This window comes from Crocodylus siamensis, chromosome 7 (assembly GCF_052110815.1).
Source record: "Crocodylus siamensis isolate JL-2025a chromosome 7, ASM5211081v1, whole genome shotgun sequence".
In the NCBI taxonomy this organism is placed as follows: domain Eukaryota; kingdom Metazoa; phylum Chordata; order Crocodylia; family Crocodylidae; genus Crocodylus; species Crocodylus siamensis.
Window position 1 is genome coordinate 40,061,387 of NC_143401.1, and position 12,715 is coordinate 40,074,101.

Genomic DNA, 12,715 nt, shown 5'->3' on the forward strand with positions numbered 1-12,715 from the left:
AAGCATGGAACATCCAGCTGGGCCAGGTAGTAACAGTGGTTCCAGCTTCAGCCCCTTGCCCAGCACTGCATACCCTTCTCCAGAGCTTCCCTTATACCGCATGCCCTTTCCCTGTGCTCCCTCTTGCACCATACACCCCTTCCCCACATGGGAGAAAGGGTATGCAGTGCTGGGGGGAAAATACAGTTGAAGAGGTGTGGGGGAAGGGATACTCCACATATCCCTTCCCCTGTGCCATTTCCCTGTGCTCCACGTGTCCCTTTCCCTGGGCCTCCCCTTACTCTGTACCATCCTTTCCCCCTCACAATCCTCCCTCTGCCTTTTCCCATGCTCCTCCCACACCATGCGCACTTCCCCATGCTCTCCCATGCACCCCCTACCTGCCACATAAACCATCCTAACTCACTTCAGGACCGCATCAGCTGCCTGCCTGGCCCATATTGGAATCACAGAATCATAGAAGTAGGGTCGAAAGGGACCTTGTAGATCTTCAAGTCCGACCCCCTGCCTGGGCAGGAGAAAAACTGGGCTCAAATGACTCCAGCCAGGTAGGCATCAAGCCTCTTCTTAAAGACCCCCAAGGGTAGGAGCCAGCACCACCTCCCTTGGAAGTCGGTTCCAGATCCTAGCCACCCTAACTGTGAAGTAGGTCTTACAGATGTCTAATCTAAACCTACTCTCCAACAACTCGTGGCCGTTATTCCTTGTTATGGAATATAAGATGAGAGATTCCCTTCCACCATATTGAAGGGGGGGGGGACTCAGCTTATATTCAAGTAAATACAGTATTAATTGCAAAGAAAGGTAACATGCTCCTTCCTCCCTTTTATCAGTTAATACACTTCAGAAGAGTGATTGATCAGGAGCTTATGTTCAGAAACTTAAGTATGAACAGAAAGTACCAATACTACATTAGAAATAAGAACTCCAGCTGACCTGTATGTATTTTGAAATCTTCAAGTGGCACAGAGCTGGCTACACTGCCAATGTGAGTCAGCATGTCTTCTGCAATGCCAGTAGGAGTACAAGTCATGCTTTTTGGTTCTCCATCCAAATTAAAGAAGCCTGGAAGGAGAAATTTTGTAAAACATTCCAAATGCTTGTTATTAAAATGAGCTAATTCTTAAGAAGTCTGCTTTTCATTTGTATTATTTTACATACTATAAGACCTGTTTTTTAAAAAAATCAATGTCTGTAATGGTCAAGAGCCATTTTTCTAGCTTTTAAAATTAAATAAGAGGCTCGATTTAAAAGGTCTTCCATGAAATGAAACTTGATCACACATGCACCCGATAGCTCCATTTTGCTTCCTTTTTAATTTACAATGGGTGTAATTCACTTATCTCCAAAGGGCCAGCCAACACAGGGCATAGGCTCACTTTAGCTCACCAAAATATCTTTGGGAATGGGCAACTTCCCCCACTCCCACAAGGCATGTACCCCTACAGGAAAGTCATTTTTTCTTAACAGCACTGACTGGGGGGAAAGGAAGAGGAGGTCCTCCTCCCTCCCAAAAAGTAGTAGTGAATTGCTCTGGGCACACCCAGATTTAAAGATCTGCTGACAAATGCACTCTGCCCAACTCATCTGATATGCTATGTTTCAGTCAGCATAAGTAAACAAGTGCTTCACTCAGCACAAGCACTGCCTCAGTAAGAGTTGCAGGAATTTGGCACAAAATGGAAGTACAAATGTTTCACTAACAAAGGCAGTAGGTTGTTTGAAAGAACATATCTTACCAGGCCAAGGTGAATCAAGCCAGTGCTTAATATGTAGAATTTTTTTATCTTTAGATCTTGTATAAGCTTCTTCACAGATTCTATCATACTTTGCAATTTCTTCCTACAGGACAAATAATCTCCATATGAAGCAGACAGAGAATAAGCCCCTACTGTTTACAGAAATTGTATATTGTTCAAGTGTGAGAAAACCTTTTCATAATAGAGAGCTATTTACAAAATTCTAGTTTCTGTTCCCAATTACACCAGCTAAGAAATTCTCCGAGAGTCACTGCAGTTTATCTAGGACCAAACTCTGGTTCAGGCCTCCTAAGTATATTTATCCAATGCACAAGCTAACAGTTCAGTACTTAGGACAGATGCTACTGAATAAAAGTTCAGCACTAAAACAACAGGTGGTATTCCAGACGAAAATAAAATAAGAACAACCAGACACATACATGGCTTGTAGTCATGCATATGCAAATCAAACTAAATCTCATGCTTCAAGATGTAGCATCACCACAGGAATTGAAAGTTTCACAAACACTCAATGGATCTTAGCTGCACTGCTTGGGTAACCTGAAATGGTTGACACAATTCACACCTTAAGGCACAATACCAAGCTGTGAGTTTACCTACACTGAAAGCTAGAGATCCAATGACAGACTTGAATTAACTTAGCTAGCTATGGTATGGAGAACTGCACAGCTGCAGCAGCCTCTAGATAGGTTTGTGTAGCCCATCCTGCAGATGCTATACTGCTGTCTAGCTTAAAGACAACTTGAGTACATTTAGATGGGTTGCAGTAAGGGCCCTGGGATTGCAGCATTAACTCCTACTCATTGGGCAAGTCTACACTAGATGTTTTACTGCGCAGTAGCCTAATCTACTGTGCAGCAAAGTGTCACCATATAACCATGTGTAACAGCTACTGCACAGTAAATTAAGCTAACGCGCAGTTTTCTACTACCTGTAAATAGAAGTAGTAAATTAACTCTGCATTAGCTACTATACAATACTGACTGTGCAGACAACTGAAAGGGAGGAAACTGCTCCTGGTCAGCCCAAGTAGCAGGGGGGAGGGGTACCTGTCCCCTCCCCCACAGCTGTTTCCCAGCTTCCTACCCTAATCGGCCAATTGGGGCACAGGGCTGGGAAACAGCTGTGGGGGAGGGGACACTTTCCCATCCCTGGGGCATGGGGCTGGGAAATGGCTGCCCTAGAGGTGGGACATTTCCCTCCTCCTCCCCACCCCCCTCCTCACCCCTGTAGAGACCAGGCCTAACCACGGTGCCCCGTCAGCCTGGGGCTGGCACCCAGGGGAGCCTAGAGCTCCCTCGGCATGCTGTAGAAGGGGTAGGGGAGCAGGGCAGGAGTAGCTCTGCTTCAAGCTGCTCCCAATGGGCACACATGTAGATGCACTCTGTTACCTGTCAGCCCTGTGTTCCTGAGGGAGTCCTGGCACCCAGCTTGCTGAACTTACAAATGACTTTTTCTATTCTCCCACACACACACACCTCATCTACCCAGAACTAAGCAGAAGAAAAGTTTAATAGGTATCTGGGGCTGTACGTTCCATAGATACATCACAAGCAGGTCCAGGGAGGTGATTCTTCCCCTCTATGCAGCGCTGGTCAGACCACAGTTGGAGTACTGTGTCCAGTTCTGGGGCCGCACTTCAAGAAGGATGTGGCTAGCATAGACAGCCTCCAGAAGAGGGCCACTCACATGGTCAAGGGGCAATAGGTCAGGTCCTATGAAGAGAGGCTAAAGGGCCTGAATCTATTCAGCCTCCGTAAGAGAAGGCTGAGAGGGTATCTGGTGGCCGTTTACAAGCTCACCAGGGGGTCCAGCCGAAATTGGGCAAGACTGTTCCCCTGGGCACCACCGGGGGTTACTAGGAATAATGGCCACAAATTTTTAGAAAGAAGGTTCAGGCTGAATATCAGGAGGCATTACTTCAGTTAGGGCTGCCAGGCTCTGGAACGGAGTCCCAAGGAAGGTGGTGCGCTCTCCTACCTTGGGGGTCTTCAAGGAGGAGGCTAGATAGATATCTGTCTGGGGTGTTATGACCCTGGCACTTGTTCATGCCCAGGGCAGGGGAATCGGACCTGATGATCTGTTTAGGTCCCTTCCGATCCTAAGCACTATGATACTACAGTTATAGACAGTACAGATGCAGGCCCATGTGCTCCTGAAGATTTTGCTGCATCTCCACATGCAAAGCTGTGTTTGCTGCTGCTATGGTTAATTCAGTTCATGAGCACAAGATTTACTTCCAAACACAAAGAGAAAAAAACAACACACAAAACCAACTTAATGAGTTTAATTCTAGCCTGCAAAACAGTTTATTTTTTAAAACTTTGACAGTGGTTTAAATAAGTCTAGGCATAATAATTTGTTTTACTACTCTGACAGGTAAGTAAACAGAGCCTATTGCATACAGCTGCTACTTTTAGATGTGGCAACAAGCAGCTCCTATGATTAACATGCAGTGTACACAATAATGAACATTCAGATATCACTTGACTGGACACTACCTGAATGGTATACTTTTAAGATCATGCCAGAAAGGGTAATTTGGATTCTCTGCTTCTTCCCTCTTAGTCCTAACTCACTGTTTGTCAGTCTAAGGATAGAGGAGAACATGTTTTTCTAGTTAGTGTGCGTTACTGAAATGCTATGTAGCACATGGGGCAAACAGTGACCATGCAACAGGAGGACTTCATCATAAATGTTCTAGCTTCAATTAGAGATAAATCTGCCTCTTTTTCAGTACTGAATTTAAAGATGGCGAACATCTCTTTGGACACTTTTTTCCCCAATAATTGGATTTTCAATTTTATGCAAGACATAACTAAAGTAAGTCAGAAAAAGTCAATAAGAGAAGGCAAAGAAGTCAAGGAAGAAGTAGTTAAGCTAACAGCATGTAATGAAACAGTCACTTCTTTCTGAAAACAGCATCACAAACAGCCTTCCACTCTGCTGACATATTGTACCTCAAACTCCTGCAGTGTTACAGTCCCATCTGCAATCAGTTTGTCAGCATATTTCTTCAGCACTGGCACCTGCTTGTGGATCTGCTTGTACATCAGGGGCTGGGTGAACATGGGTTCATCCATTTCATTGTGGCCTCTCCTTCGGTAACAGACCTGCAGAGAGAGGGCAGTAAGGAATCTAAGCTATTCACACGTACTGCTTTCTTGATATGTGTTTAGGACATTAAAATAACAGCTTCTGCAGAAGCTAAGAGATATTCACATTAGTATTAATTTCTAAGAAGGCAGTATCTGGTACAATGGGACCTTTGTCTTGAGGCCTCTAAGCAGTACTGCTATATAGGGTGAGGAAATTCTTATTGCTCACATCTGCTCAGTAATATGTAAAGCTGACAGTCATTAACCAGTTTGATGATATTTATGTACTGTAATTAACACAGTAAAAAGTTAAGACTAATCCACTACTTACTAAGTCTACAACCACATCTTTATTGAATGTATTTCTCCATTCTGCAGCTACGTTGCACACATACATCACTGCTTCAGGGTCATCAGCATTCACATGGAAAATGGGTGCATTGACTACACGAGCAACATCAGTGGGGTACGGAGAGGAGCGGGCCATTCGGGGATCTGTGGTGAAGCCAATCTAAAAAGAGGAGAGCCAACAAGGCAGAAAAGGAAACCAAGTTATTAGCCTTCAATGTTTTTGCTCTAATCTAAAGCATCTGAGGTTTGAATTTAATACGGTGAACTTATTTACCCAACAGTATCACATGCTTTCTGTCAGATAAAAAGCAAGTTAGTTTAAAGGCTGGTTTTAATGTTGTGACAGTTTCTAATGAGCTTATTTTCTTCCCATGAAGTTTGTATCTCCTCTCCCAAGCACCACGGTAACAGGGACTCAGGCAGGAGCCCTGTTAGTTAGACAGAGTCTGGCAGGATTGACCTGACAATGAACTCTGTCAGGTGGTGGACATTACACACCTGGAAAAGTTTTGCGTGATTAGCCTGTGAAAATCGGGAGGGGGGGAATAAAAGACAGCAGCGGGGCATTGATTTTTGCCTTTGGGCACAAGAAGATAAATGAGGAGTGACAGAGACTCCAGAGGGGAAAGAAGAAACCGACCTGCAATCCAGAAGAATGCCAGGAGCGCAGGACTTCAGGAGCAGCAGCAGGTCAATCTTAGAGGGAGATTACTTTGCGGAGAAACTGAGCTGCACTGGTGAATGCAGGAAGACACTGAGGGACCAGGAGGCGGGTGCCGGGAACTGAGATAGATAAAGATAGAGAAAGAGGGATAGAGCCCTCAGATAAAGTACAGGGTGCGGGTAGAAGCTAACCTCAAGCCTTGACCCCACTGGGACAATTATAACCAAAGATTGAGAGACAGGTTGGGAGAGAGCAGCAGGAAATCACTCTTGGCAAGAGAGGCCTACAGAGAAAGAGAGATGTGGAAAATGCTCACCACCAATGAGGTAATTAGTGCCAGACACTGTTTGCAAAGTAGCTACAAAGTATCTAGCGCAGAGATTCTTCATTTGTAACACAGATGTCCCTCACCAATGAAGTAATTGGTGACATTGCTATTGCTGTACCACTTTACTTTACTTTACAACTAAACTAACACTGTGAGCTTTAACACCGGGGTGGCATTTATCTATCGCAACCATCAAAAAACACTGATCTCCTTGCTTTTCTTCCCAATCCAAGTCATGGCAGGCAAGTACAAAGGGGAGACAAAGATAAAAATGCAGAACCCTCTCACAAAGTGGTGCATTGGCCGGGAACATCTTCAATTATCCCAGGAATAATTTTCAGACACTTCCAGGCAGGATAGAGTCCATGGATACTGTTAGGGGCTCCTTTTTTAACAGGGGTAGGTGAGTAACTCACTAGTCACGCACCAAGTAAAACTCAAGTGCCATTCTTTATTATAAGGAAAAGTTAATAACATACATAAAAATGATTATAACAAGTTTTGAGCTGCACGTATGTCGGGCTGGAGGAAAGGCACTTCACACCTTATCCCCAGTTGTTACCTGATAGGTTTTGGGAATCCCACCCTGCGTCCAGGGTGGCGAGACTGCCTTCTTTATTGGGTTCTTAGCCTTGTCCTCCTCAAAGCAGTTTCAGTTGGGACCTTTCTTTAACTTAAGTACCTTGCAACGGATGCATTAGGTCATAGCCTCCAGGTTCTGCAACCCCTTTTTGGGGTGTCAGGTTGGCCTCCTTCCAGAGGCCTTTTTGGGTTAGGCCTGATTTGGGCCTAACAATTCTCCCGTGAACAGTTGCATCTGCATATATTTGTGCTGATTAAAATTGCGCAAGGTAACGTACCAGTTGACATAATTCGTTGGACCTTTGATTTTTTTAATACAATTTTTGAGCATAGCAAGTAATCATGTATATTAGCATACATAAAACTATAATACATAACAGCACAATTACTACAGGCTATATTATTAGATTTATTAATCTTGTTCAGGTAGGGCTATATTTTAAGAAAATATTATATTAGTGATGTTTGGATACTGATTTTAATTTTGTAAGTTAATTTTAGGAGTTCATCCTTTTGATGGACGATATGCAGACTTGCTTGCTTTTTTTACTTAGAGTATTATTATAGGCTTTAAGTATTTTTTAAAATGTGTTTAATTGCTGATACACAGCTTTTTAAGATGGATTTAATTAAACTGTTTAATTTACTGGAAACATTTTTGCCATTGCTTGTGACCAGGAATAAGTTGGTTGGGCATAAATATGCTCTATACTTTTAACTGTTGTTGCATTGTAGCGATACTTTTTTACGGGAGGCTGGGAAACGTTTTTATTGTTCTAGGTCACAGGGCTTACTGAAGCTATACACAAGCACCCAATGGCATTATTGATTACCACGGTACTTTGATTGAAAATACTATTTAACACGCAATTATCAACAGTATCTTGGTGCAGCCAACAAGGGTCTATCAAGAAGTTTTTTTGATAATGCATTTACTTATTTCGTCCCCATCGTTTATATTTTCTAGGGTTTAGAAGTTTTCTCAACTGAGTTAATTATTTGGCCGTAGATTGAGGGGCCTAAATTTTTCCTGCTAATACTATGGGGACGGGAATGTACTCATATAGAAGCCAAACTTCCGTTTCTATTTTTACTGATTTGACATGGATATACTCTTTTAGTGGTGTTTTGATTCTTGATGATATTACTTTAGCAAAGAGAGGTTTACACTTTGGGCACTATTTTACATAAGAATTTGAAATGACTGCTGGATCTCCAGATTTAACTTAAGAGTGTTTGTTTTTTATATTGGTGTAACGCGAAAGTTTGCTTGGTAATACAAGCTATAGCTTGTTTCATTTGCAAGGTTCTTATTGCTTTTAGGATGGACTGCATTTGTCTGAGGGGTTGTACTGCCATGGTTAGTGTTTTGACGTGGTTCTCTTGGTATTCTGTATTTGCCACAATTTGGCTTTTTAGCACCTGTTGCGTAAGTTGTCCCATTTTGGTAAGCTTATTTCTTACAACTTTTATATTTATTGAATTTAGTGCTGCTTCTGCTGTTCCTAGTGTTCTCAGGATGGTAGAAGCGTCTCTCCGGACCCTGCAATGGGTACCGGAGGTTTTTGGCCAAGCAGAGAGAACGGGTTCCACTCATTTATTGCACCGGGGTGCAATTTGGTAACATTGACTTTTTTTATTGTAAGATTATAAATTTTTTTTTAAGAATACCGAGGGAAACGCTACAAAAGTTTTTGGGACTTTAGACCCCATGGTGGTGGGGATCTCTTCTGGGTAGGTGAGATTTACTGAAATTTAAAAAGAGATTACTTCTTTATTTGTTAACTTTTGTTTTTGCCCATCTGTTAAGTTTTTTTTTCTTTTCCTTTTTACTACACAAAGTGTCTCATACCTTTGTTGGGATGGGGCACATTTCGGGTCAACAATTTTTGATAGATTTTACAATTTCGGCAAACATTAACACAAAATTTACTTTGAGTCCACTGCATGCGGTATGTTTGTAGTTGCCTTTAGTGAAGCTTTGAGTGCCTTTTGCCCCGGTGTGTCAAAATTTTTTGATTTCGGTGACATAGTCTTTATCATGGGTCAATAAAGACTAATTAGTTCCTGGAAGAGCTGAGATTTTATAGTGGAATGTGATTTTTTTTTGGGAGTTAGAGACATGTATTTCCCAGTGGGTGTTTCCCCAGATCTGGGGTCTTTTAGTCTTGGTGGTGTTAACCAACATGTACCAGTGTGCTTTGTAGGGACTCTGGATGGAGCCAGCCAGTTTCTAAACTGAAAGCCAATTGGTGTAATTAGGTTTTATAGTAGCATTTTAGATTTTATACAAAAGCATTTTTTATACAAATCCTTGATGGGCCATGGGGGGGGCAAGAGACATTGGGCCAGGTAGCTAGTAGCGACTGCATTTCGGTGGCCACGTTTTAGTACTTTTTTTAATGTTCGTTCTTTCATCATTCAGAACCAGAGGGGTGATTTCAAAATTGTATTCAGGAGTTTGGACTTACTGGCTTTTTAGGAGAGTTGGGGAGGGGGTTTTGGAAGGGGTTACTTACTGGGTCAGCTGCTTCTAACTTTATTAGTTTTATTACAAGCAGTAGTACTTTGGCCTTCATGGTGATTTTTGGAAAACAACTGTTTGGTTAGCTGGAATTCAATATTTAGTGGTAGGGGTTCCTACCAATACCATGTTTCTCTGGCTCCAGGCTAGAACTAGGCTTTTTAAATTTTTTTTTTTTTGTCCTGGACGGACATGAAATTTTACTTGAGTTCTTACTGGAGGTCAGTGAGATTGGTTCAAATCTTTAAGCCCAGCTCCGCTTTTTTTTTTTTTTACACTGATATTTGGGGGTCGGCCCATTATTTAGGTGAAAGGGCTTGTTCTCCATGTCTATCCTTGAGTTCGTAGGTCCCGTAGTACCCAGGGGACTTGCCAAACTCATTTTTTTTAAAAACTTTTTGAGCGATATTCAATTTTCTTTTTATTTCTTGATTTAAGCACTCCACTTTTTCCTGACCTTGTGGATGGGTAGGGAATAACGAAGCAGTGCTTTATATTTCTTTTTTTACACTACTGCGCTACTCCGGAATTTTTCAAGTGAGACCTATTGTTTGTTTTTAAACGGTGAGGTTTTCCAAAACGAACTTTTAACTCTCTCAGAGTTCACAGTACTATATCTTCAGTAGTCTATGGGCCTATAGGCTGTAGGCCACATTTTTGGCCAGCCTGTGGCTACATCCACTGCTACCAAGATATATATATATTTTGTTACTGGGTTTTAGCGGGCCTATAAAATCCATTTGCCACTCCTCCCCAGGCTTTAGTACCTGAACATTTGCTCTTCCTGTTCCAGGGTATGGGGATTGTCGGTGGGTGCTGCAGGCCAGACATTTTTTTTTATGGCTTGCTGTACCTCCGACTTGGTAGCATTTTTCTCTTCTTGCTGGAGCCTTTTTCACATTCCCTTTTTTCCCTCATGGGCAAACGCATGCACTGCCTGTGTCTCTTCCAGAGAACTAACGATGGAAGGGCGAGTTAAGGAGTTTGCCTTCTGATTGAGGCCACCTTGATTTGGTCCTTCATTTTTTTAACTGTGTTGCCAAATTTCCACTTTTTAGACTGGCCTTCTCTTTAAATGCCAGCCAGCCTTTTCCCAATAGGGGATTCATTCACTAGCTCCCTTGGCGCACACCCAACTATCAGTGTACACCTTTACTTCTTCTTAACCTTACCCGATTTCATAGACAATTGCTTTTTTTTACTGCTTTCAACTCCACAAGCTGAGTGCTCGAACCCCTTAATATCCCTTCTTTTATGTTTTTTTGAGAAAGGGCAATACCAGGCTTAAATTGCTACTAGGCCTTCAGCTGCCCCGTTGGTAAACAGGGCATGGGGGTCGGTTGGGTCAAAGCTCTCAGCAAGCTTTATGCAGTTTATAGTTTCTTCATCCGCAGGGGCTTTTAACCATGGGAGTACGGGGTTCTTTAGTATACCCCCCGCCTTTCCGTATGGGTACTTTGCCAGTTGTAAGCTTCACTTTAACCACCAAGTTTGGTGGGGGATCCCACAGGTGGGCCTTTTTTTAGGGCCGTTAGAATCCTAGGTCACACTAGAATCTGTAAAGGAGCTTCTCTTACCAATCTTTTTCCCTTTTTTAATTCAAAAACTACTGCCAACATTTTCTTTTGCAAAGGCTTGTAATGAGTCTTCACATTGAATAAAACCCAACTTCAGGCCCCCAACAATTTCCACTTATCTTATTTTCATTGGCTTCGCTGGTATAGCACTGTGCTGATGGTGTTCTCCCAGACTTCTGCCTCTAAATACTTAGGGGTGCTGGGGTCTGGAGCAGGTGGGCTTTCTAATATGGCATGCAGCATTTCCTGACTGAGTCCTTCGATTTTCTCCCCCCACTTTCACTGCTTATCTTTGACTTTCAGCGCTTCATATAGCGGGTGGGCCAATGCTGCAAAATCGGGGACCACCACTTGGCACCAACGCATCAGAACCAGTTGGGACTGTAGCTTTTTTGGAGAACGGGGCGGGGGGAGTTGGGCTAATGCCTCCTTGGTCTGTTCCAAGATCCTCAAACCCTGGGCATCTAGCTGCATTCTTAGGTATGACTGCATTCTTAAGATACAACTGAGCATTGAACCCTTTTCAGAGTTTGCAGCACCCTGTGAGAAATATCCACACACTCTTCAGGACTGTTTGACCAAATTAGTATGTCATCCACGTAGCTTTGAACCTGTGGCTGGGACTTTAGTGCCTTTTGCACTTGCTGGTGTGCCAAGATCGGCAAGTTGCACCACCCTTGTGGTAGGCGCAACAGCTGGTACTGTTTTTCTCTAAACATAAAAGCAAAAATATCCCAATCATTTTCCCACATGCAGATTGCCCAGAAACAGTTTGAAATGTTAATTATTGTGAAATGGGAGGCACCTGCTTTTTGGGCTGTGTCCCGCATTTTGGGCAGAGTGCTTACTACTGGACCTAGTTTCTTTGTTTTCTTATTTACTTTTTGATAGTTTATTACCATCCTCCATTTTTTACTAGCCTTACGCACTGACTATAAAGGGGAGTTTCACTGGGAGATAGTGGGCTCCACTAACCCAGCTTGCAATAGCCTTTGAAGCATCTTTCTTACTTTCTCTTCAGCCTCAGGCCTCAGGGGGTAAGGGCACACAAAATGTGGTTTTATTTCCTTCTCCAATTTAACTTGGACCTCCTTTCCAGTATTTTCCATATCTCATTTTGATTGAACCCACGGCCCAATCTTTGACATTGGGTCTACCTTTCCAACGGCCATCACCCTCCGGTGAGGGCCATTTATTATACAATGGCTCGGGACAGTGGTTCCCAATATTCATAGTGAATGGCGAGTAGTGGTCATGACTGTGAAGACCTCTCGCCTTAGCTTCACTACCGCTTCAATTTCTCTTTCCCGGATTGCCCCTTCCCCTACTTCCTTTAGTACAACAGGGCGCCCCCTTGAGGGGGGTGCTTTTACTGGAAAATTGTGACTTCGGTTCCTGTGTCCATGAGGAACCACCTGGCTATCTGGGCCCCTTGAACCTGAATTGGAGCAGACAAATACCCCCTTGAATCCTCAGGGACTAGCCCAATCAAGATTGAGGGAGGGGGTGTCCCTTGTCTCTCCTCCCCGGGGCCTGCCTATGTTAAATCTAGGAGCAAGTTTTTTAACTCAGGATATAGCCCAGTTTGTGTAATCAAGCTCCTCAGCGGGGGGAGCTGTAGGGACAGTCGGGGCCATAGCTGGGGTAACAGCTGCAACCTCACAGCTGTTTTTTATCCTTCCCCCTGAGGTTTTTCTCTTTCTAAAGTCGATATAATTTACCAGTGGGCTTCCCATCAATTTGTTCTAATGGGATGCCTGCCTTTCTAAGCTTGCTTCAAAGTTGGCGATGGGGAATCATCTTCTTCTTTACTGATATTTCTTCTACTATC

The 12,715-nt window shown here is 43.2% G+C and overlaps 1 protein-coding gene across 2 annotated transcripts in view; it reads right to left on the minus strand.

Moving 5' to 3' along the window:
- OGDHL (oxoglutarate dehydrogenase L) overlaps window positions 1-12,715 on the minus strand; it is a 97,634-nt gene that overhangs the window by 34,441 nt on the left and 50,478 nt on the right. For both annotated transcript variants that reach the window (XM_090058055.1, XM_090058054.1), the window contains exons 11-14: window positions 5,190-5,369; window positions 4,721-4,873; window positions 1,740-1,842; window positions 937-1,065 (exon numbers count right to left, since the gene is read on the minus strand). In XM_090058055.1, the coding sequence (XP_089914181.1) occupies window positions 937-1,065; window positions 1,740-1,842; window positions 4,721-4,873; window positions 5,190-5,369 (565 nt within the window). The remainder of the gene's footprint in view (window positions 1-936; window positions 1,066-1,739; window positions 1,843-4,720; window positions 4,874-5,189; window positions 5,370-12,715) is intronic.